Genomic DNA, 26,955 nt, shown 5'->3' on the forward strand with positions numbered 1-26,955 from the left:
GAAATGTTGGCCAACTGAAAAGTATACAGCACAGCACTCAATACTTAGTTGGGGCTCCTTTTGCCTGAATTACTTCAGCAATGCAGCGTGGCATGGAGTCGATCAGTCTGTGGAACTGCTCAGGTGTTATGAGAGCCCAGGTTGCTCTGATAGTGGCCTTCAGCTCTTCTGCATTGTTGGGTCTGGCATATCGCATCTTCCTCTTCACAATACCCCATAGATTTTCTAAAGGGTTAAGGTCAGGCGAGTTTGCTGGCCAATTAAGAACAGGGATACCATGGTCCTTAAACTACTGGTAGCTTTGGCACTGTGTGCAGGTGCCAAGTCCTGTTGGAAAATTTAATCTGCATCTCCAAAAAGTTGGTCAGCAGCAGGAAGCATGAAGTGCTGTAAAACTTCCTGGTAGACGGCTGTGTTGACCTTGGACCTCAGAAAACACAGTGGACCAACACCAGCAGATGACATGGCACCCCAAACCATCACTGACTGTGGAAACATTACACTGGACTTCAAGGAACGTGGATTAGGTGCCTCTCCTCTCTTCCTCCAGACTCTGGGACCTTGATTTCCAAAGGAAATGCAAAATTGACTTTCATCAGAGAACATAACTTTGGACCACTCAGCAGCAGTCCAGTCCTTTTTGTCTTTAGCCCAGGCGAGACGATTCTGACGCTGTGTCTTGTTCAAGAGTGGCTTGACACAAGGAATGCGACAGCTGAAACCCATGTCTTCCATACGTCTGTGCGTGGTGGTTCTTGAAGCACTGACTCCAGCTGCAGTTCACTCTTTGTGAATCTCCCCCACATTTTTGAATGGGTTTTGTTTCACAATAATCTCCAGGGTGCGGTTATCTCTATTGCTTGTACACTTTTTTCTACCACATCCTTTCCTTCCCTTCGCCTCTCTATTAATGTGCTTGGACTCAGAGCTCTGTGAACACCCAGCCTCTTTAGCAATGACCTTTTGTGTCTTGCCCTCCTTGTGCAAGTGTCAATGGTTGTCTTTTGGTCAGCTGTCAAGTCAGCACTTTTCCCCATGTTTGTGTAGCCTACAGAACTAGACTGAGTGACCATTTAAAGGCCTTTGCAGGTGTTTTGAGTTAATTAGCTGATTAGAGTGTGGCACCAGGTGTCTTCAATATTGAACCTTTTCACAATATTCAAATTTTCTGAGATACTGAATTTGGGTTTTTCATTAGTTTTCAGTTATAATCATCAACTTTAAAATAAATAAACACTTGAAATATATCAGTCTGTGTGAAATGAATGTATACATTATACAAGTTTCACTTTTTGAATGGAATTGCTGAAATAAATAAACTTTTTTTTTTCTAATTATATAACCAGCGCCTGTATTTGATACACTGCCGATTTTGCAGGTTTTCCCACTTACAAAGCATGTAGAAGTCTATCATTTTTATCATAGGTACTCTTCAACTGTGAGTGACGGAATCAAAAAAAAAATCCAGAAAATCACATTGTATGATTTTTAAGTAATTAATTAGCATTTTATTGCATGACATAAGTATTTGATACATCAGAAAAGCAGAACTTAATATTTGGTACAGAAACCTTTGTTTGCAATTACAGAGATCATACATTTCCTGTAGTTCTTGACCAGGTTTGCACACTCTGCAGCAGGGATTTTGGCATACAGACTTTCTCCAGATCCTTCAGATTTTGGGGCTGTCGCTGGGCAATACGGACTTTCAGCTCGCTTTGCAGAAAAGCATCCCCAAAGAATTAAGATTCCACCTCCATACTTCACGGTTGGAATGGTGTTCTTGGGGTTGTACTCATCCTTCTTCTTCCTCCAAACACAGCGAGTGGAGTTTAGACCAAAAGGCTCATCAGACCACATGACCTGTGTAGTTCTGGGCTGATCCCTCACCTTCCTCATGATCATTGATGCACCACAGGGTGAGATCTTGCATAAAGCCCCAGACAGAGGGAGATTGAACATCATCTTGAACTTTTTATAATAATTGCGCCAACAGTTGTTGCGCCAAGCTGCTTGCCTGTTGTCAGCCCATCCCAGCCGTATGCAGGTCTACAATTTTATCCCTGATGTCCCTACAACAAGACAATGGTTAACAGTCAAATAAGATAGCTAGCTATCAAGCTAAACTATATCTCTGAAAGTAATCTCACTGACATCTAGTGGCTAAGTCTGGTAGTATTAGTCCCAACAGACAGTAGTAGTTGAGTGTTTCTTGTGCACAAAGATTAGCCAATGGTGGATCAGATACTGCCCAGGTAGTTTAGACACACCCTTCTAATTATAATATGCCACTAGGAAAATGTGAAATGTTTCAAGAGGAAAAGTAAAAGTAAAACTAGAAATAAATGAATTATTTAAAATATACTTTGTTGGCTTTTAGATGGCAAAGGAAATTATTAAACAAATTTTATATTTAACAATTCACTCATCAAATAACCTAGACCTGACACTTGTCATTCCAGGGATTTGGTAGTTCTGGGTATGTCTTAATAATTACATCAAATTAATGTTTACTCTTTATTTCATTATTTTTATGATGTGAGAACTTCATATTGTGACGGAGCTAATCAATCATACATTTCTATCTGAAAAAGATATTAAATTGTTGCCTGTGGTTGTATCTACAGCTCGGGAAAGAATTAAGAGACCACTGCACCTTTTTCTTTCCTTTCCAAAAAAGTTGAAAAGGATGGTGAGAACTGTGACATTCGTGTATGTGACCTCAACAACTATCTTGCTAACTAATACCCAAAAAGAACATAGGTTAAGAGTCAAAGTAAATTGCTGCATAATAGACTGCAAAAATATCATACCATACAAGTGTCTTTTAATGGTCATTTGTCTGTTTGCTTGATTAATGCAGGGTTGAAGGGTGTTTCTGTGATCATGTCTCTGTTATCTACTGTTTTACCTTGAATTTTTTTAGATTTGACCATGTAGTGACCACTGGATTGCTGTCTTGTAAGGTAAACATGGATATGTGAGCTGTATGGTTTTATTACACAGACAATGTGCATTCTTCATTACAGTAATACATACTGTAAGCTAAAACAGAATCTGTCAATGTCACAACAGGTGGTGTAGTGCAGTGTTGCATGGACAAGGAACCAGGTGCAGGCAGGGGTAGTCGGTGTGGATTCTTTAATTGATAAGAAATAAACAAACACCGAGCACAAAACACACAAAGTAAAGGGCTGACTAAAGCAGCAAAAAACGACAATATGAAATAACACAAGTACTTACAATAACGGCAACATAAACGACATCCAAACATGACAAGAACAATGAGCCACAATGTGGGGAGCAGAGGGGAAACATATATACACATACAAACGATTCAAATTGGGACCTGGTGTGAAGGATTGAAAACATGTGACAGTCCGGGATGTGTTCGTGAGAATATGGGAAATTGTGAAAATATGGCACGGTGGCACTGCTGCTCACCGCACCATGACAGTCAATCTCTTTTCAACTCTCAACCAGAGGATACAGTTTTGGGCAAATTTCCATTTGGCCACGAAAAGAACATACATTTATAATAGAAGTTATGCATTGCTTATAACACTGTGTTCCACAGCCCCTGAGGCCTTATCATCCTCAAAGAGTTTTAGAGATGTTTCATGGCTGGTGGTGTGGGAGTCTTCTTCTCCAAGGACATTCTCAATCCTATCAATTATGGACCTCTTGAGTGTTGGTGGGACGTTATTCCCCATGCAAACATACAACACTGGTCTGAGGAAACTATGGACAGTGGCTAATATTACTCCCACAGATAGTCCAGATGTTATGTATGGTTCGGGTTTAAATGTTTTGTTAAATGCATTTTTAAATGCGTCGTTCTGGTCTAACAGTATGAAGACATGAAGGGGCAGCCAGCAGATGAAGAACATAGCTATCAGAACAATCATTACTCTGAATGGCTTGGAAGACACACTCATCATTTGTCTGGTTCTCAGTCGCAGGATAAAAGTAACACAAAAGTAACAGAAGATGATGATGAGGAACGGCACTACAAACCCAACAATGAACACTTGTGTTCTACCTGTGAAATTAAAACGGGTGCTGAGGGCAACAGACAAAACCCAGGTCAGGATCACCACAATAGAGGCCTTGTCGATGGTACGGTTGGTCTGAGACCAGACTGGAAACACTACCGACAGACAGTGATCAACACTGATGATGACCAGGAGGAAGACGCTGCTGTACAAGGTGATGTACATCAGAGCAATGGTGAAGTTACACATGAAAAGCCCAAAGATGCACTCCTTTCTTACAATGAAGATGATGTAAAAGGGTGGGTAGGCGACACAGAATATGAAGTCGGACACGGCCAGGCTGAGGTACCAGGTGGTTTTGACCGTCTTCTTCATCTTGAGACCAGTGATCCAGATGACCAGACCGTTCCCAAGAACCCCAACCAGGAAGTTGAAAAAATTGACCAACAGGTTGGAGATAGAGAAAAAATCGCTGAAGCATATATTGTGTTTTATGAGAGGGAATATGTAATAATCCTCCATTGTGTTTCGTGTATTTGACCTGTAATCCCTGTGAAGATAAGATGTTTCAGTAGTTAGGAAACTTTTTTAGATGCCTGAGTCCATCTTGTACCCAATGTCATTTACAGTAGTGAAAGTACACATGGTGTCCTCACCCCCCCACACCCCCACCCCTTAGTGTTGAACCCAGGACAGATAATTAGACTAACAGGGGGACTCTGCCAATGTTCCCTTGGTCCTGTATTCCAGTTTCCCAGCACCACACAACACGTTATCCTAAACGCCCCTTGGCCTTTCCTGTCACAACTACACACACCTAATCCACATTTCTAATCATTACTAGTTAATATCTGTTTCCCCTTGTGTGTTATTGTTTTCCCTGTTACGTGTATGGTATACGCTGTTGTGACGGCACCTTCATTCTGGGTTTTGACCCGTTGTTTCCTTTAATTCTAATTGTATAAGAACGTTCCCTGTAAGGGTACTGTACTCTGGATCCTTTGCCTGGTTCCCTCCTTTCACCACGCTACACCATGTCAATGTGTATGAAGGTGTTCTCTTCCCAAGGACCAAGGGCCCTTTTACACTATGAGACAGAGTAAAATGTGACTGGAATATGTCTTACTGGACATCCTTTTTTTAGGGCATTCTAATTACCACCTGGTAAGATAAAATAGGAATGTGGGCTTCGAGCAGCAGTGCAAGTTGACCGTTCCTATCAAACGTTCTGCAAGTACTTTATATGAAACATGTTTTTCTAGATGGAACAATGATTGTTTGAGCTTGTGTTTTGTAATAAAGTATCTGTAAAATGTGAATTTGGAAACATTTATTTTTGAAGATCTGATGTGTGTTTTATTCAGGGTTCTGAAACATAATTAAATATTTGGGGAAATAGTACCAAGCGATTAAAAAAATTGTAAGACAATAATCTGATGAACACATTTTGGATCACTGCCGAAGCAGGCAATAAAATTGGTTTGAAATGTTGAGAGGAGTCATTGATTTACACTGGTATTCCAGTATTTTATATACTTTTTATAACATAATTTCACCGGGCTATTAAAACATGACTTGGACATAACTAAACAATTTGTGCTAGTAAATAGATAAGATACCATAGACAATTACACTAAATTGAATTAGACTAAAAACAGACAACCTATTGCATTATCTCTGTATATTTCTAAGTAATGACATTTCTGCAGTAAGAAATGTGTACAATTGTCACAGAATGAACATACCAACATTTATGAACATATACAGTAGTCCAAGTCTAATATATAGGATTAACAGAAACAGCCCCGGAATGTTTTTTAAACCTAACCCTGACCTTTAATTGTGAACTGTATATATTGTCAATGCAATTTTAATCGGTAATTGGCATAACACTTCTTTCAAATTTAACACATCATGACAAGATACTTTATTAATTCCACAGGAAAATATTTCCAGGAACTTTTGTATTATGGTACGTTCAATGATCTCCAACAATACTACATCCCCTACCACAATTGATTAGTTATCATCAGACAATAATGGTTGTACCATTAAACTTACCTAAAATCTAAGATGATTGTTGTGCTTTGTTATAGTTCAGAAATTCAATTTTAAAACTGTCTGCAAAGATATACTTAGTATTGTAGGGGGCTGGGTTGGGTTTGGGCAAGAGGCGGATCAACTATAAGCAAGGTCGTCTGTGTGTGTGTGTGTGTGTGTGTGTGTGTGTATGTGTGTGTGTGTGTGTGTGTGTGTGTGAGTGCGCGTGTGTGCGCACATCTGTGTGCATGATGTAGGTATGCATGTATGTCATCTTGATGTTTAAGCACAAATGTTTTCCCGTGCTAATAATATCCAATGTAATAAAAAATACAGTGTAGACATTGTTAATAATGTGAATGACTATTGTAGCTGGAAACGGCTGATGTTTAATGGAATATCTACATACAGAAGCCCATTATCAGCAACCATCACTCCTGTGTTCCAGTGGCACATTGTGTTTGCTATTCTAAAGTGAACCATTTTGAAAGGCAACTTTTTCATTAGAGAAACTTTTTGCGATGATCTTAACAAAACTGAAAACTGTTACAGCCACAAAAACCATGTTCCTCTTCTCTCATCACTCTGGTTGCTGTGCATCAAGGTCATTTTGAAGCAATTACTATCCGTCCTTCCTTTTTACAACTGAAGAATGATGGGTGAAGTTTGATCATGTAAGCTGCATTCTCAATTAAATGGGATGTGAACAGCTTCAGGTTTTATTTGTGGTACATTTTGTCACGTCTTGGTTGAAATGTAAAGATATGTGTAACCCATTCTATTTATTACTTTAGGGACAGACATACTTTCATTATAATATAATTCTCACCACTGCTTTATAAATGATTTTGGTCTTCATTGGTTAAAGCTATTGATATGTTTAGTATGAGATTATCTGCTTGTAAAAAAACATATAACAATAGAAAAGCAAATAAATATTCAAAGGTATTTCTGTTTTATTCCAAAAGTAATTGATGTCTTTTGACAAGGCTAGAAGATTTCATTTTGAGTGAACTGGTAAAGTTATAAACTGGAAACACGGTGGAATGTAACAAAACCAGTCAGCATCTAATGTACATAACCTAAAGGTCATTTCCTTGACCTTAAACCACAGGTTAAATTAAAAGTTTAAAGCAGTAAATTATGTAGGAAAGAAAATTGTTACCAGTAAATTATACAGAATAAAAGATTTGGGTCCAAATCGTAGTTTTAGTTCAGCATACTCAATCAGATAATATAATATTCATATTCATCCAGGTCCATACAACCAGTGAAAGTTACTATTGAAGGTGTTGCCTAATCTGAATATTCAAATTAGATCATTCCCTCTCTGGGTTTTACAGATAAAAATTCAACTTTGATCTCCCACAAAATGGCCTATTTAGTCAAGTTAGCTTTTTCTTGTGGTTCACGGGACCAATAGAAATGTGGATGACAGTTTTTCTTTATTGCTGGGAAACATTTAATGAAACTGGGTTAAAGCAATCAGCAATCAATTTGTATGCATGCATAAAAGTGGTCACCTATGAGATTTTATTAGCAAGACTGGATCAAGAAAGAGCAAGGAAAGAGGGGTTCAAATGTGTTCTGGTGGAGTAACTCAAAGTGGAATACAAAGAACTCTAGTTTTAGAGGAAATGATTGCCATAGTTATCAACCATTTTGTCAATCCTGGCCTTTTTCATATGAGAGGCTGAGCAGAGGGTCCAGCCCAAAGTCTGCATCCATAGAAAGACCATAAAGAATGACAATGAGTTAGTTAAAATGCCATACCACAAGATTGAGCCTGAATGTCAAGTGTCACATCTGGAGGAAACCAGGCACCACTTATCATCTGACCAACAAGTAGATTTGTCAAGTGAATTTTTCCCTTTGATATGAAGGATGCATTGGCATTGATCAATGGCAAAATTAAATAAATTATAACAATTTTAATTTAATGTTGTAATACCATAAAATGCGGTCCAAGGATTGTCAATACTTTTAAGAGCCACTGTATTTTTGCAAGAGAGTTTTCTAGACCTGTTTCAGTCCCTGGTTAGAGGGGATTCATGATCATGAGGTAGAAGGGCCTTTCTGTGTCAGGAGTGGCGTTGCTGATGGTGTCGTTCACACGAAACTCATGCATGAAGAGAAAAAACAATAAAAAGAGGACATCTGTTTTTCTTGCCTGTGTGTGAGGGACCAAAAGTTCCTGGTAAGACTGTAAAAAGGTTTTTCAGCATGTCCCTAAAATTATTTAAGCTATTTCCGTCTTAAGGGTGTTTTTAAGGGTAACATACAAGTGGGGTTAGTTTTTAGTTTGGTTGCCATCAATTTTCACATGATTCCTTGTGCCTTTAGAGCTCACACACCCCCCCCCCCAAAAAAAAAAAAAAACTTCAGTGAGCAACCACCATGCTTCACAGTGGGGATGGTATTCTGTTCACTATAGGCCTTGTTTACCCCTCTGCAAACATGGCGCTCATGGTTGTGACCGTAAAGCTCTATTTTGGTCTTGTCACTCAAAATTACACTGTGTCAGAAGCTGTGAGGCATGTCAAGGTGTTGTCGGGCATATTGTAACCAGGCCTTTATGTGGCATTGGTGCTCCTAGAAACTTTGGATACAGATAGCCTGAGTTCCAGGTACATTTCATTCTAAACAACTATTATCTCATTGTTTGGGGTGACAATATCGGTTGGAGCCAGGGGAAGAGAAATGAACAAAACACAAACACAAACAGATCTGGTACTCAGGCTAGGAAGGAGCTAAACATCAGTTAGAGGTCACCAGTAAAGTCACCTTAATGACTGAGGATATTCCACAATCACCAAATATGATATTTAATTTAATGTCATATTTACATGGATAATAACAATGTTCTATTCCTGTAGTTCTATTACAATCAATATTTTAGCGAAATTTGTTCCTGAGAAATCAACAGTCACTCAACCTGACAAACTCTGACCATGACAACTGTTTTACTTGCATTACTGTGCCTTTATGGACTACTGTATCTGTATGAGAACTAGGTTTGTGGTTACTCTGCACGATGAGGGACATCTCACACCTACAGTGGGGTTTGACACTTGTTAACAGGATTCGTTTGGGTGCAAAAAGTGTCAGTGGTTGTCGTTTTGTAATGTCTGGTCTCTGGAATCTATATGCTTGTGAATTCCATAATAAGATCATTGTAATCTCATGATGAAGATTTTGCCAACACCACTTGTGATAACAAGTCAGAAAACCTTTTGCCTGTTGCTTCAACAGGTACATGAAATGGAATATCTATATGTAAAATATTTAAAAAACCATGAATATCATAGATGCATGGACAAATCCATCTGGTTCTCTATGTGCTTATTTATTATTTATTTTCACAACTTCTACTTTGGTGTGGAGTCCGCTGGTTAGTTTGGATCTACAGTACTGTATATTTAATACATTGTTATGTTGTACATAGGTTCGTACAGCTTTAACAAACTGTAGCTACAGTCCTCTGGACCAGAATATCTGCTAAACGCCTTCCACAAAGCTCTAACACTGTTTTGGTATCAGTAACCAGAATCCCATGAAAACATCTTTGATGCTGATCTAAATGTTTAGCCTCCAGCTCAAGCAGGAGAAACTTTTGGTAAAGACGTCACCTGTTTATCAGATTCAAACACATTTTTGTGTTTATATACACTCAACCAGACGGGACCAAGTCACCATTTTGAAAGTCCACAGCATGTCTCAAGACAACATTCAAGTTTAGAGTAAAGACAATGTTGCATTTTAAGTCCTCAAGTCAATGTTCATCTGTTCTATGCAAACGTAAATGGGAATGTGTTTTCTTGTTTCTCTTACACTGCCAGTACACCAAGACAAAAGTACTCTGTCCTTTTTGTGAAAATACACAAACCACCTGACCTCACCAACAATCAACACCTTCTAACTTCTTTGAAATGACACAACACTTTTGCTCTGGTAGATGGAAAATCTTTGACAAAAAAATGAAAAAGTTATACAGATCCGAGATCATTGGTTCTGACCATATTCCTGTTCGAGTAAGCATGAAGATAGACCCCAAGGATAAGCTAAAATACATAATCAGACCACAGGTTAAAAGAACAGAGTCTCAATACATGGCTGCTCACTAGACTGCATGAATATCATACCATACAAGTGTCTTTTAAAGGTCATTTCACTGTTTGCTCGATTAATGCAAAGTTGAAGAGATTTTATTGTGAAGAATAATATGTCTCTGTTAATAATACATTTCAAAAGAGTGAGATGCAAAGGGTCCATTTCACAAAGTTAAGAATACTTCACTGTTTATTCCTGCTGCCTCTGATGTTGTGGACTATGCAAAAGATAATAGCTAGAGTCTTTGTTGTTTTGCTAATTTTACCAGCTGGATGTTTTAGTGTATGGAATTTCAAATCATCGATCATCCATCCATCATCTTCCGCTTATCCGGGGCCGGGTCGCGGGGGCAGCAGTCTAAGCAGGGATTCCCAGACTTCCCTCTCCCCAGACACTTTCTCCAGCTCTTCCGGGGGGGGACTGAGGCGTTCCCAGGCCAGCCGGGAGACATAGTCCCTCCAGCGTGTCCTAGGTCTTCCCCGGGGTCTCCTCCCGGTGGGACGGGACCGGAACACCTTCCCAGGAAGGTGTTCCGGAGGCATCCAAAACAGATGCCCAAGCCACCTCAGCTGACCCCTCTCGATGTGGAGGAGCAGAGGCTCTACTCTGAGCTCCTCCCGGGTGACCGAGCTTCTCACCCTATCTCTAAGGGATCGCCCAGCCACCCTGCGGAGAAAGCTCATTTCGGCCGCCTGTATCCGGGATCTTGTCCTTTCGGTCATGACCCAAAGCTCATGACCATAGGTGAGAGTAGGAACGTAGATTGACCGGTAAATCGAGAGCTTCGCCTTGCTGCTCAGCTCTTTCTTCACCACGACAGACCGATACATTACTGCAGAAGCTGCACCAATCCGTCTGTCAATCTCCCGTTCCATCCTTCCCTCACTCGTGAACAGGACCCCTATATACTTAAACTCCTCCACTTGAGGCAGGCACTGAATTTCAGATCAGTCTTAACATAATGTGACTGCAGACAAATAATGAAATTGAACTTTACTTGTTGACAACATCTGAAAAAAGCAGGAAATCCTTGAAATTGTATATGTTTTTGCACAAATTCACTGTGACATTATAACCACACCAGTCTGAAATCTGTCTGACAAGATTTCACTACTCTGTTTTATTGAAAGACTTCCCTCTTCAGGCTGCTGGTCAGAATGCACTGTCAAGGCACTAATGTCCTCTGGGTGGTAGGTTTGCTCTTAACGGTCAGTGACAGTGTTTTGGGTATGTTTTAGGCAGTATTTCAATATTTTTTCAAAGAATTGCATCAAATAATTATTTTGGATTTATTTACTTGTTGTGAGTTTTGAGAAGCTTGAAATAGCATGTCACTTGCATGTTCCTCAAGGTCGAACGCCAAACACATTCAGACAAGGCCGGAACCACAATCTATAGATGAATCGGTGCCACATTTCAAATCAAATTTAGCAATCTACAGTGCCAAATAAGGTTTGGTTATAGAGGTTAATGTAAAAGGACTAAAATCTAATCTCCCATAGTCGGGCACATGGCTGATCTACCAACTGTTTTTCGGAACCTCCTGTAAAAAGACAGGAAGTGAGAACGGTATATTTCCAGATCTGCAGACCAACATTTAAACATACATTCAGCAAGCAGATGCCCAGGAGTCAAACTCCCACCTGACTGGAAAATATACTTGTAATATTAAATGAGAACCACTAGATGGCGTACTAAGGAGCCTCATTTTCCTTCTATAACTACAACTGTTTTGGGTGGAAGTATAAAGATTTATATAAAGACTTAAAGAGAATCCCCCTGAAATATTTAGACACACAGCCAAAATGCGCTTTAATACATGTGTAATTGATGAAGTAAACAAAAAAATTACAAAGAAATTATTTGGTCTAAAAAGAGGTCTGTACTTGTAGACCTGTGGTCTTTAACTGCTCTGATGCCCACATTTGTACATTAGTGAAGTGCTTTAATAGTGTGTGTTGCTATTAGCCTGGATGCCTCAAACCCTATTTTGGTCAGAAGGTACACTGGTCCTCTTACAAGTACACAACATGTTTTGAATTTAGCAGGTTGACCTGTAGTCAAGCATGTTGTCTCTTGCATCTGTATAAAGAAAGATTCTGATTTCAGTGTGGTGTCTTGAGTGTCCATGTCTCTGACTACAGTGCCATCTGGTTTTGCAAAGGTTGTGGAAGTGTTTACGCTTCTTTGCTCAGATGTAGTAGCTGCTCCATCTACTGGAGGTTCAAGGTTTGTAACCAGATGAAATATCAAACATAAAAAATTGTTTATTAAGATTAGTGTTAATATATAGTGCTGTTTATAATGTAACAGGTGTTATTGGAATGACAACACTGAGTGAAGCATTTATTGTGAATCTTCAACAATAAACCTGAAGGCACCATTATAGCAGGATCACCATCATATTATAATGAACAGTAAGTTGACAACAACTCCTTAGACTTGTTTTCCACTAGGTTGAATGTTTTTCAGACAGTCTTTTCAGAATATCAGCTAAGGATCTGCAAAGATCTACTGATACCAGTCCTAGATTAGTTGGTGCAGAACTGACAAGACAGCACAGTCATACCTGGGACTCTGGCTAGCTCTGTCCAAAAGATTTTCTCATAATTGGTTTCCTCTCAGACTAACTCTTGTCTTATACTTGGTTTCCTCAGAAGCCAAACTCAACTTTAAGTGCAACCAGTCAGTGTCCTTCACTGGTGTATTATTGGATGAGAAACCAGCTGGTAATGTGTCCCTAATATTCAGTAGTCCATTCCAGGTGAAAGACATATGCATTGTTTCATTATGTACCAAACACAGGACCAGGGTCCAAAACAATGTGGCTGTCTAACTGGGCACCAAGCACTAGTAAAGAGTCCAACCTGACTGTAATATAGTTGTCATGGAATGAGATTGTTGATCTGAGCTGATGTCACACAGGAAGCTGTTAACCAACACTGCACATCCCTTAGTTCTTCCTTTTATATGTTGGTATAGTGCTGTATGTGTCTTAGCTGACTGATGTCTAGACAAGACATTATTTGGGTACTTGTACTATTTACTGTATGTTAGTTCACCAGATTCACTGTGGCCTTAGAGCATACCTAAAGAAAACAATGTACTATAAAAAAAAAAAAAATTCCGACAACAAATAGCACTTTGATAACTAAATCCACTAATCGAGCTTTCTTTATATAAGGATTGAAGAATTATATGAAATCAGCCTAAACATGTGATTTTTCCACAAAATTGAATACCTGTCACTGAAATGTGTATGAGAATCTTTCACTTATCTGTTTTTGTGAAAGTCTGCCCTCTTCAGGCTGCTGGACAGAATGCACCATGTCAAGGTGGTAAAGGTCTCTGTTCAATGGTATGTTTAATAATTTACTTGTGGATTTCTGTATGTGATACATTTAAGCAGGGCTATAAAGTGGGATATGATTTAAAGGGCACATGGCTTGGCAGGGCCCACTGATTGTAATAATGTCATTATAATCTGTAAGTAAGGGGGCCCGGGCATATATCATTTCAGGGGGCCCAGGATTCCTAGCCATGGCCCTGTGCATAAGTGTCCAATACGATCCTAGGGGTTCCTGAACACTCCTGATACTAGGGGTTCCTGAACACTCCTGACCTAAACAGGAAGGGTGATGGAAAGGATTGAAGTAATTATTCTTTAGTGAATGTAAGCATAGTTAAAATTAATGTTAGTGACATAGAACCGTGTACAGGCATGACTTTCACTTGAGGAACAGGGTTTGTGATGACTCTGCTGGAGAGATTGTGGGGCCTGAAAACTCATTCGTGACATTCCGCCCCCTTCTGGTGATTGTGGAGAATACAATATAATCACTTCTCATTGTTGGTCATCGATACGCATTGTACTGCTGTAACTGTGTGGAGTGCTACAGTCCAAATCCTAAAAGGATATGCAAAACATTATTTACTGTACATTTCACCACAGAAGGAGAATAACAGGTATTTTAACTTGCATCAGTCTTTCCTTTTCAGGAGACGGAGAGCATCAGACAAGAAAAAAATAGAAAGAGTGAAAGAGTGAAATGTGAAGGATTAATAATTTTTACTTTGGTGTGGAGTCCGCTGGTTAGTTTGGAACTACAGAACTATATATTCAAAAAAGGTTCCTCAAAGCATTAACACTGTTTTGGTTTTAGCAACCAGAATCCCATGAAAACATCTTTGATGATTAACTAGATGTGCAACCTCTAGCTCAAGCAGTAGAAACTTCCAGACGCAACCTGGTTATCAGATTCTAACACTTTTTGTTGTATATATACAATCAACCAGATATGTGACCATATGTTGGGTTTAAAGTCCTCTAGTCAATGTTTAAGTATTCTATGCAAATGTAAATGGGAATGTGTGTTTCCTGTTTCTCTTAGACTGCCAGCACACCAAGACAAAAATATTCTGTATGACGGCATTGATGAGAACAGTGTGTCCTTCCTGTATGTGAAAATAAATAAACCATCAGACCTCACAAACAATCTTGACGACTGACAGGATAATTTTGAGTCTCACAACACTTTCTAATTTCTTTGAAACGACACAACATTTATGCTCTGGTAGACAGAAAACCTCTTACTGAATAAAGTTAAACAGACCCAAGATCACTGTTCTGGCCAACTTCCTGGTTGAGCAAGCATGAATATAGACCCCCAGGATATCCAAACCCCCTAAAATACACAAACATATAAGTGACTATATGTCACACAAGTGACTTTAAACAGTAATTTGTCTGTTTGCTTGATTAATGCAGTGTGGAAGGGAGTTTCTCTGATCATGTTATTTACTGTTTTACTGTGAATTTTGTAGACTTTGAGACCATGAACAGACAACTGGTCGGCTACCATACAGGGTAGGCATGGATATGTGAGCTGTATGGTTTTATTAAGTAGATAAATTGCATTCATCATTACAGTAATATTTCTTATAAGAACTAAAAGAGATGCCATCAATCTCTATTCAATCCTCAATCTGATGAACACCCTGTTAATGTAATGAAGGCTTTACGTTGACATTAGGCCGTCAAAAGAACAAACATTTATAATAGAAATGTCACCAAAGTTAAGCATTGCTTATAACATTGTGTTCCACAGCCCCTGAGGCCTTGTCATCCTTGTGTGGATGTTTCATGGCTGGTGGTGGGGGGGTCTTCCTCTCCAAGGACATTCTCAATCCTTCCAACTATGGACCTCTTGAGTGTCTGTGAGACATTGTTCCCCATGCAAACATACAACACTGGTCTGAGGAAACTATGGACTGTGGCTAATGTTACTCCCACTATAAGGCCACTTCTTATGACCTCTGGGCTGTAATACATGGGGTTCGGGGGTAACAACATGAAGACATGGAAGGGCAACCAACAGATGATGAACATGGCGATCAGGGCAGTCATTACTCTGAGGGACTTGGAGGGCACACTCATCATTCGTCTCGGGATAGTTAAAGAGTAACAGAAGAAGATGATGAGGAAGGGCACTGCAAAGCCACCAATGAAGTGACTTGCCACTATCTTGTCCCTGTAATTTTCACCCGCAAACATATAGCGGGTGCTGAGGGCAACAGACAACAACCAGGTCAGTACCACAACAACAGAGGCCTTGTTGATGGTACGAATGTTCTGAGACCAGACTGGAAACAACACAGACACACAGCCATCAACACAGATGATGACCAGGAGGAAGACACTGCTGAATAAAGGGATGAATATCAGAGCAAAGGTGAAGTTACACATGAAAAGCCCCTTGACGCACACCTCTTTAAAAAGGATGATGATGTAAAAGGGTGGAAAGACAAAACAGATTATGAAATCGGACACGGCCAGGCTGAGGTACCAGGTGGTGTTGACCGTCTTCTTCATCTTGAGTCCAGCGATCCAGATGACCAGGCCGTTCCCAAAAACCCCAACCAGGAAGGTGACAATGTTGACCACCAGGTAGAAGATACAGAAACCATCAGTCAAGCATATATTTGGGTTTATGAGAGGGAAATCCTTATGTTTGTAATAGCCATAATACTCCATTGCTTTTCTTGTATTTGACCTGTAATCCCTGTGAAGATCAGATGTTTCAGTAGTTAGGAAACTGTTTTAGATGCCTGAGTCCATCTTGTATCCCATGTCATTTACAGTAGTGAATGTACACATGGTGTCCTCACAAAATGCCAACATTCTGACAACATGACAGTACTGGTTTATATACAGAATCGTAAGTACCGGGGATCCAACACGTGACAGATGGCAGCAAGTGCAGCTGTACTGTAGCTCCGCCTCAACTCATCCAAAAGAAAAAGAGTCGCCAACTTTTCGTTCGAGGTTGATGATCAGGGAGTAACAAATACCCAAAACCACTATGGAAACTGTGCCTTCAAACCTTCGAGACTAAAGGAGGAAACACTTCCAAGTGCGTCAAAGACAGTCATGCAGATATATTTAAAGAATTCAATGTGAGTGAGTTTCAATTCACGTTACATTAACAACGTTTCCAAAGTATTATCCTTGTTATATCTTTATCCTGAAATACACACTACCATTATTTAGTTTGAGACAGCTGGCATTGCTGTGTAGCCTAGGCAACAGTGTTCCATACAACATTTGCAATGGCTAAAAGCTAAAGGCTATCGTGTTTAGGCTAACATAATGTAACCATAGCTCATAGTAGTAGGCTACCATTCTTACCGCTCAGTCTGTGTTATGTCATCTAAATATAACATTAGTATTTTAAATAAATATTTTTGGACTAATGGTCTATCACCATGTCAGTAAATCTAAACTACAGCTTGCACTAGTCTGAGTAGAGGTGAGTGAGTGTGTGTGTGTGTGTGTAGCTTCTGCTCGCCTCGCTGGTATTGGTACCACAGATAAAAGCATTGTCTGACCCCCTTTGGGCGTTGGTTTCGATTAATGTTTTAAACAGTTTTGGTGCCCTACCAGCATGCATTGAAAAGTCCACATGGCTTAGTCCTGTCACCATATGGTAACCTGTTATGAAGGAAAATACACAACCCTGATTTACCCGATCCAAATCTTAAGTTCAGGCATGTCCAGTCTGGTTAAAGTAACATTGATGTGTTCTAGCACATAGATAAAATACCATAGAAAATTACACTAAATTGAAATAGACTTACTAAAAATAGACAACCTATTATAGAAGGAATGCATTGTCTCTGTATTTCTAAACAATTACATTTTTGCAGTACGAAATGTCTACGATTGTCACAGAATGAACATACCAACAGTTGTCAATGTGACCAGTAGTCCAAGTCTAATATATAAGATAAACAGATATATTTCCTACATACATATGTCAGGAGACTCACTAAATAATTCTCCATGAATATTCATTACTCCTCTGATCACTACGTTTTATTTACATCACTCAACCAAACAATGAAAACTAAAAACAGCAGAACTCACACATATTCCTGTATCAACACATTATCAGGACAGATACTTGTCAACGTAAGGAATGATCCATAACCTGTACAGAACAATGTGGAATATTGGAATAGTGATTCCTTCATGTGAAACAGAGGAAGTTTAATTCTGACTATAACCTAGATATTATTACATTCCCACTTTAATCAAACTTCACACCTCTACTGGCGCTTATCACTTTGGGTGGGTGGAGGCTTCTTATCAAATTATATCTAAAGTCATTTTGAATTTTGGGAAACCATCACCATTCAACAAGGCCTTAATTGTGATCTGTAAATATTGTCAATGACATCTTAATCAGTATATGCTTGGCAGTCCATAAAAATTAACTATCTACTGGTATAAATTCCGTAGTAAAATATTTCCCACAACTTTGGTATTATGGTATGTTCAATGGTCTCCAACAATATTACATCTCCTACCACAATTATTTTTGTTATCATCAGACAATAATGGTCGTACAATTGAACTTACCAGACTCTAAGATGATTGTTGTGCTTATTTCTACTTCAGGACTTTTAAAATTGTCTGCAAAGATCTACTTAGTATAGTAGGGGGCTGGGTTGGGTTTGGGAAAGAGGCTGATCAGTTATTGGCGAGGTTTTCTGTGTGTGTGTGTGTGTGTGTGTGTGTGTGTGTGTGATGTAGGCATGCCAATCTGGATATGGGTGTGTATGTATGTCATCTGGGTGTTTAAGCATAAATAAGCTTGAGGTATGATGTCATGCACATGTGGACTTGTGGACAAGAAGATCGGTATGATTCTATTCATGGTCTGATGTGTTCGTATGAGAACTAGCTTTGTGGTTGTCGGCCTGATGATGATGACATTGCACAGGCCACAATCAACAACCTGATCAACTCTATGTGAAGGAGATGTGTTGCACTGCATGAGGCAAATGGTGGTCACATCAGATACTGACTGGTTTTCGGACCGCCCCGGAACCCCCCAATACAGTGAAACTGCACATTTTAGAGTAGCCTTTTATTGTGGGCAGCCTAAGGCACACCTATGCAATAATCATGCTGTCTAATCAGCATCTTGATATGCCACACCTGTGAGGTGGATGGATTATCTCTGCAAAGGAGAAGTGCTCACTAACACAGATTTAGACAGATTTGTGAACATTATTTGAGAGAAATTATGAGAAACCAGCTGGTAATGTGTCCCTAATATTCAGTAGTCCATTCCAGGTGAAAGACATATGCATTGTTTCTTTATGTACCAAACACGGGACCAGGGTCCAAAACAATGTGGCTGTCTAACTGGGCACCAACCACTAGTAAAGAGTCCAACCTGACTGTAATATAGTTCTCATGGAATGAGATTGTTGATCTGAGCTGATGTCACACAGGAAGCTGTTAACCAACACTGCACATCCCTTAGTTCTTCCTTTTATATGTTGGTATAGTGCTGTATGTGTCTTAGCTGACTGTTCTCTAGACAAGACATTATTTGGGTACGTTTGTGTAAGATGAATTTCACCAAAATATTGAACTGTAACTTTAAAAAAACAAATGTGACGATTGGAGTCTGTGCACTGTCCAGGTTTCTTTATGTAAGGATTGAAGAATTACATAAATTCAGTCAATAAATAATTTTGATATCGGATAATAAAACTGAACAGTACTTGTAGAAAACATCCCTTTGGGAACCCAAACTTGAGATTCATTTCCTTGGGTTATCTATGTAACTGGATATTTTTCCATATCATTAAAGACCTGTCACTCTGAAGTGTCTGAGAATCTTTCCCTTATCTGTTTTAGTGAAAGTCTGCCCTCTTCAGGCTGCTGGGCAGAATGCACCATGTCAAGGTGTTAAAGGTCTCTGTTCATTGGTACGTTTGCTGGTCACTCATGACAGTGTTCTGTATGGAATCCCAGTAGTCACAAATGTCAGTAAAAGGTTATTTGATGAGCAAATTGTTTAAAAGGATAGCTAAATATAAATCTATTTAATCAGTTCCTTTGCTTACTATAAGCCAACAAAGTAAATAAAAAAAATATTTATTTATTACTCACCCTTTATATTTTTCAGCACCTAACTTTTTGTTGGGTATGGTCTTGATATGCAACACAACCAGGAGGACTTTGGACAGGGACAACAACAAGTCATTCAAGCCTGGTACTCTGGACGTGTGGGCCAAGTCCTGATGTCCTCCTAAGTTTAAACAGAGAAGGAGACAGGGAAAATGTAGAAAGTGCATTCTTTAGATCCACAAGGATTTACAGTGGAAAAGGAGAACTGAGTGGAGAAGGAGAACTGTCCCTACTCCTCCGGCACAATAATAAAGCAGCATAAACCCTTGGGGTGGAGACAGGGGGGTCCAGTGAGACTGTGGCCCTATCTGGGGGAGGCCCCGGACAGGGCCCAACAGGCAGGAAGTCAATCCACCCACATTGCCGGGCATCAACCAAAGGTACAGCTACCAACTGCAACCACCCTGAAATGAGGGCCGAGTATTACCAGCAGAGTTCAACTAAAGTTGCACGATGGGCGCAACGGGGAAACAACAACAAGCCAGTGACTCCGCCCCTGAATGGTATTGGAGGGAGGGCATCCCAGTGGTGATGAGAGCCCACCTGGCAAGACAGCAAGGCTAGACAGTTGTTGAATGTACATCAGTCAGACGTGTCTCAGAAAGACACATCTTAAAGTTAGCTACATGTGTTCAAGACCTCAAGACAAAGTTTATGTATTCTATGCAAATGTAAATGGGAATGTGTATTTCCTGTTTCTCTGACACTACCAGTACACCAAGACCAAAATAATCTGTATGACGGCATCGAGGAGAACTGTGTGTCCTTCCTGTATGTGAAAATAAACAAACCGCCTGACCTCACCAACAATTTTGAGTCTCACAACACCTAACTTCTTTGAAAACACACAAAACTTATGCTCTGGCAGATAGAAAACTACTTGCTGAAAAAACCTATAAAGATATATGGGCCATGGCCACAAAAATCACATTCCTCTTCTCACTCTGGCTGAATGTCACTGCTTCAGAAAGACAGGAAGGGAAAGTTTCAGGTGAAGGGGCCCTGTGGTATAGCTGGGTATGATATAATGCACGTGTGGACTTGTGGACAAGAAGATCAACATGATTGGGTTCATGGTCTGATGTGTCCGTATGAGGACCAGGTTTGTGGTTGTCTTCCTGATGATGGCCGTCTGATACCTTCAAGGAGGCTTGACACTTGTTAGTAGTGTTTATTTGTGTTGGATCAGGGTCAGAGTCTACGTGTAAAGTCAGAACTCTTAAATCCAGATTATGAAATTAGATTTGGTTAGTTCCCTTTCCGTCTCCCTCCCCATTTGTGTGGATCAGGGTTTGGAAAAGGACATTGTCTATACAGCAACAGGCCCGGGTCCACGGGGGGGCAAAGCTGGGCATGATACATATTATAAAAGTAAAAAACACATAACTATCTTTAAAAGTTTAAGAAGCCATGTCTTTTTTCCCCCTTTTCTACCGTTTAATCAAAAAGGTATTCTGGTCAATGAGGCAGGAAACAGGCGCAGACGTCAAGTGAAACATCCTTTTAATGTTCTTATTAGAAACAGAATCGATCAATTGATGAACAAATTCACTGTGAGACATTATAACAAGACCCATCAGCCTGAAGTTGTCTGACATGACATAACTTATCTGTTTTAGTGAAAGACTGCCCTCTTCAGGCTGCTGGCCAGAATGCACTGTGTCAAGGCGGTAAAGACATCTCGGTGGTAGGTTTGCTTTTAATGTTCACTCATGACAGTGTTCTGGGTAAATTTCAATATTATTACAAAGAATTACATCAAATATATATATTTTTCATTTATTTACTTTATTATTTCAAAGTTGTGAAAAGCTTGAAATAGCAGGTCACTTGCATGTTCCTCAATGTCGAACGCCAAACACTTCATTCATTAAAAGCCTGAACCACAATCCATAGATGAGTCGGTGTCACATTTCAAATCAGATTCAACAGAATATGGTGCCAAATGAGGTTTGATTATAGAGGTTAATGAAAAGGGACTTAAATCATATCTCTTATAGTCAGACACATGGCAGTTCTACCAACTGCTTTTCAGCGCCTCCTGTAAAAAGAGAGTAAGTGAGAGTGTTATATTTCCAGATATGCACACCAACATCTAAACACTAATTCAGCAAGCAGCCGCCCAAGGGTCAAACTCCCACCTGACTGGACAATTTACTTGTATTATTAAATGAGAACCACAAGATGGAATCCTAAGGAGCCTAAATTTCCTGCCAAAGGAGCCTAACTGTTTTAGGTGGAAATATAAAGACTTATAAAGACTTAAAGAGAAACCCTGAACATTTGGATACACAGCCAAAATGCAATTAATGCAAAAAAAAAAGAAAGAAATTGATCAGGTCTAAAAGGATGTCTGAACTTGAAGATGGTCTTTAACTGCTCTGAAGCCCTCAAACGCTATTTTGGTCAGAAGGTACACTGGCCCTCTTACAGGTACACAACCTGTTGTGAATTTAGCAGGCTGACGTGTAGTCAAGCATGTTGTCTCATGCATTTGTATAAAGAAAGATTGCAAATTCAGTGTGGTATCTTGAGTGTCCATGTCTCTGACTACAGGGCCATTTGGTTTTACAAAGGTGGTCAGTTTTATATAATACAGTAAACCAAAGGTCACCATCTACGCTGTAATGTTTTATACATACAGTAAACCAAAGGTCACCATCATCGCTGGTCTGTTTTATTCAGACAGTAAACCAAAGGTCACCATCATCACTGGTCTGTTTCATACACACAGTAAACCAAAAAGGTCACCACCATCACTAGTTTGTTTTATACATACAGTAAACCAAAGGTCACCACCATCACTGGTCTGTTTCATACATACAGTAAACCAAAGGTCACCACCATCGCTGGTCTGTTTTATACATACAGTAAACCTAAGGTCACCACCATCGCTGGTCTGTTTTATACATACAGTAAAACAAAGGTCACCACCATCGCTGGTCTGTTTCTTACATACAGTAAACCAAAGGTCACCACCAACGCTGGTCTGTTTTATACATACAGTAAACCAAAGGTCACCACCATCGCTGGTCTTCCTGTTTGTGTCGGAAAAACCTCACATGGACATTCATCAGATGGTGATTATTAACATTATATTTCATTCATAAATATGGCCACGTTATTTAATGTGTGGATATCTGTATGTGTTATGCATACGGGTTCAACATGTTAATTCATTTTCGTGTTAATGAAGCCTCCTGACCTTAACAGGAAGCGAGATGGAAAGAATATAAATACTTATTATATAGGACATGATTGGATGTGGGTGAAATAGGAGTTAAAAGTAAGATTTGAGATCAGTGGTTCTGGCCAAATTCCTGGTTGAGTAAGCATGAAAAAAGGATTAGCAAACCCCCTAAAACACACAAACAGAATACATACATACATACAATACATGGCCGCACATTATATTATATCGTGCAAGTGTCTTTTAATGGTCATTTGTCTGATTGCTTGAATAATGCAGGGTTGAATCATGTCTCTATTTTCTACTGTTTTACTGTGACTTTTCTACACTTGGAGAATATGAAGAGACCACTGGATGCCTGTCTTGTAGGGTAAACATGGATATGTGAACTGTGTGGTTTTATTATGTAGGCAATTTGCATTCTTCATCACAGTAATATTTCTCATAAAAACTGGAAGAGGTGCCATCAATATCTTGTCAACTAGATGAACAGCATGCCTGTTGTTTAGGTCTATTTTACATGAGGCCATCAAAAGAACATACATTTATAATAGAAATGTTACCAAAGTTAAGCATTGCCCCTGAGTCCTTGTCATCCTCAGAGAGTTTTAGAGATGTGAGGATGTTTCATGGCTGGTGGTGGGGGGGTCTTCCTCTCCAAGGACATTCTCAATCCTACCAACTATGGACCTCTTGAGTGTCGTTGGGATGTTATTCCCCATGCAAACATACAACACTGGTCTGAGGAAACTATTGACTGTGGAAAATGTTATTCCCACTATAAGTCCAGTTCTTAAGATTTCCAGGTTGTAGTTTTGGTGGTTTTTTTCTAACAGTATGAAGACATGGAAGGGCAGCCAGGAGATGAAGAACATGACTATCAGGACAGTCATTACTCTGAGGGACTTGGAGGATACGTTCATCATTCGTCTTGTTCTCAGTTGCAGGATGATAACAGAGTAACAGAACATGATGATAAGAAAGGGCATTGCAAAGCCACCTATGAACAGACCCACCACTTTCATCTTGTAGTTGTGTGTTTCACCTGCAAATATATAGCGTGTGCTGAGGGCAATAGACAAAACCCAGGCCAGGACCACCACAACAGAGGCCTTGTTAACGGTACGAATGGTCTGAGCCCAGACTGGAAACACCACCAACACACAGTGATCAACACTGATGATGACCAGGAGGAAGACGCTGCTGAACAAGCTGATGTATATCAGAGGAAATGTGAAGTGACAAATGAAAGGCCCAAAGATGCACTCCTCTGTAACAATGCGGACAATGTTAAAGGGTAGAAAGGCAACATAGAATATGAAGTCGGACACGGCCAGGCTGAGGTACCAGGTGGTGTTGACCGTCTTCTTCATCTTGAGAACAGTGATCCAGATGACCAGGCCGTTCCCAAGAACCCCAACCAGGAAGGTGACAATGTTGACCACCAGGTAAAGGATACAGAAACCATCAGTGAAGCATCTATTGTGGGTTATGGAAGCAACACCCACTTCAATAGTGTTGACACTGTCATGTGTGTAATTGACATCATTCTCCATTGTGTTTCGTGTATTTCACCTGTAATCCCTGTGAAGATAAGATGTTTCAGTAGTTAGGAATCTGTTTTAGGTGCCTGAGTCCATCTTGTACCCAATGTCATTTACAGTAGTGAAAGTACACATGGTGTCCTCACCCCCCCACACCCCCCCACCCCTTAGTGTTGAACCCAGGACAGATAATCAGACTAACAGGGGACTCTAGAGGTCACTACACACTAAGTTGAGACAGAAGGGAATACAGCATCTTGTTACAGACTGTGAACACCCACGTCTTTGTGTGATGCCTGACAGACTTCCTGTGGTGGACAGGCTTGTCTAAGTGTGTATGAGCAAGTGTGTGTGTAGAGAGAATGTGCGGTGTGTGTGTGTGTGTGTGTAGGGACCATGAGGGTTTGGTCAAAGTCAAGTTTGTGTGCATACATTCCTACTGGAGTGCAAAAAGGTCCATTTAATAATCAATGATGTCTATATTCTATCATTTTGTGGCCCTTTGGACCCAAAGGAACTGGGAGCCCTGTCAATGTGTATGGAGGTTATCTCACTCCCAAGGACCAAGGGCTCTTTTACACCATGAGACCGAGAGTAAAACAATATTTTTACATAATCTTTTTCAGGGTATTCCAGGTTACATTGGAGTATACTACCAGGTAAGATAAAAGTGGTTGTGAAACATTACGACATAGTTGGTAAATCATTACCAAGCAATTAAAAAAAATGGTAAGACAATAATCTGATGAACACTATTGCTCAAGCAAACAGTTTGATGTGTTGAGAGGTGCCATTGATTTACACTGGTGTTCCAGTTATTAAAATACGTTTCAACATAAGTTCATCAGGCTATTAAAACAGGACCTGGACTAGGGGCTAAAGGTCACCATAACATGTTAGTCGAGGTCCAGCGAGTTGCTACTACCACATCAAGAGCCCATAAATTACAAGTACATGTCCATTAAATGTCTTTAGGTGTCCATTAAGAAATTAATAACTTTCACACAGAATATAGAGTGGATATATAAAGTCTACACACCCCTGTTAAAATGCCAGGTTTTTGTGATGTAAAAGAATGAGAAAAGATAAATCATGTCAGGACTTTTTCCACTCTTAATGTGGTCTTGGAAGTGAACCATTATAAAAAAAAAATGTCCCCCTCAAAGATTTCAGTTTGTTTTTCAATTGAATTGTTCACGATTTAAATCATATTAAAGGTGGAAAAAGTTCTGACATGATTTATCTTTGTCTCATTCTTTTAAAAGAACCGGGCATTTTAACAGGGGTGTGTAGACTTTTTATATCCACTGTACATACAGTGGTGCTCAAAAGTTTGCATACCCTTGGAGAATTGGTAATATATGACAATTAGTAAAGAAAACATGAGTGAGCAGGCAAAACACATGTCTTTTATTTCTTATGGGATTCATATTCAACTGTAGGTCATAAAAGAATGGCCCAATCATAAAACAAAACATGGCAACAAAGAAAAAAATCATTCCAAATGACAGTGTGCTAGAGGCTGTGAGGCATGTGAAGGTTTTGTCAGGCATACTGTTACCAGGCTTTTTTGTGGTATTGGCACAGGAAAGGAATATTTCTGGCAACTCGACCATGAAGCTCATTTTTGTTCAAGTATTCTCGTACTGTGCTCCTTGAAACAACCACACCGTCTTTTTCCAGAGCAGCCTATATTTCTCAGGTTACCTGTGGGGTTTTCTTTGTACCCCGAACAATTTAATTGCCATTTTTACCTGTGTGTGTCACCTTGTGAGTCTGTAACAAGGCCAAACATTCAAGGGCATGTAAACATTTGATCAGGGCCATTTGGGTGATTTCTGTATTCATTATGATTTAAAAAGGAGCCAAACAACTATGTGAAAATAAATGGCTTCATATGATCGCTATCCTTAAATATTTTATTTTTTGGCATGATCAGTCATATTTCAAAATCAAGGCAAAGATTTCACAATTTCTTCCAGGGTATGCAAACTAATGAGCACAACTGTACAAACAGTGTAATATATAAAATAAACAGCTGTATTACCTACATACGTCTGCCAGGAGACTAACTAAATAATCACACATAATAAGTCCAAACGTACCAGTTTAATCCCGATTATAACCTAGATTTTATTATATTCACGTTTTTTTCCTGTTATTTCCATCAGACTTCATACCTCTACAGGCGCTTATCACCTTGGGTAGATGGGGATTTCTGGTTAAAATATCTTTAAGTCATTTTTTTTTTTGGAAACACGGCCTTCATTTTTTTTATATAGTGTTAATTACATCTTAATCAGTAATTGGCTTGGCACTCTTCAAATTACCTACAGAATAATAAGCTACTGGTATGAACTCCATAGTAAAATATTCCCTACAACTTTGTTATTATGGTATGTTCTCGATCTCCAACAATCCTACAATCCTACATCCACATTCCTATCCCCTAACACAATTGATTAGTTATCATCAGACAATGATGGTTGTACAAATGAACTTACCAGGCTCTAAGGTGATTGTTGTGCTTTGATAAGACAGGAAGGTGTACTTCAGAAAGACAGGAAAGGAAAGTTTCAGTTGAAGGGG

General features: G+C 39.6%; 3 protein-coding genes across 3 annotated transcripts; all 3 read right to left on the reverse strand.

Annotated features, from left to right (window-relative positions):
• Positions 1-3,545: 3,545 nt before the first annotated feature.
• Positions 3,546-6,072, reverse strand: LOC105008690 (chemokine-like receptor 1). The gene is made up of 2 exons (XM_010868045.3): positions 6,057-6,072; positions 3,546-4,545 (listed from the first exon to the last, which is right to left on the reverse strand). The coding sequence occupies exon 2, from the start codon at positions 4,515-4,517 to the stop codon at positions 3,546-3,548; it is 972 nt and encodes a 323-aa protein (XP_010866347.2). The 5' UTR covers positions 4,518-4,545; positions 6,057-6,072.
• Positions 6,073-15,267: 9,195 nt separating this feature from the next.
• Positions 15,268-16,260, reverse strand: LOC105008687 (N-formyl peptide receptor 3-like). The gene has a single exon (XM_034290919.1). It carries the CDS (start codon positions 16,177-16,179, stop codon positions 15,268-15,270), a length of 912 nt encoding a protein of 303 aa, XP_034146810.1. The 5' UTR covers positions 16,180-16,260.
• Positions 16,261-23,430: 7,170 nt separating this feature from the next.
• LOC105021006 (formyl peptide receptor-related sequence 6-like) lies at positions 23,431-24,378 on the reverse strand. Its single transcript, XM_010888434.3, has one exon. It carries the CDS (start codon positions 24,376-24,378, stop codon positions 23,431-23,433), a length of 948 nt encoding a protein of 315 aa, XP_010886736.3.
• Between the last annotated feature and the right edge of the window lie 2,577 nt (positions 24,379-26,955).

This window comes from Esox lucius, chromosome 25 (assembly GCF_011004845.1).
Source record: "Esox lucius isolate fEsoLuc1 chromosome 25, fEsoLuc1.pri, whole genome shotgun sequence".
In the NCBI taxonomy this organism is placed as follows: domain Eukaryota; kingdom Metazoa; phylum Chordata; class Actinopteri; order Esociformes; family Esocidae; genus Esox; species Esox lucius.

Excerpts from the sequence above, each read along its gene's own strand:
- LOC105008690 (XM_010868045.3), bottom strand. The coding sequence starts at position 4,517 with ATGGAGGATTATTACATATTCCCTCTCATAAAACACAATATATGCTTC.
- LOC105008687 (XM_034290919.1), bottom strand. The coding sequence starts at position 16,179 with ATGGAGTATTATGGCTATTACAAACATAAGGATTTCCCTCTCATAAAC.
- LOC105021006 (XM_010888434.3), bottom strand. The coding sequence starts at position 24,378 with ATGGAGAATGATGTCAATTACACACATGACAGTGTCAACACTATTGAA.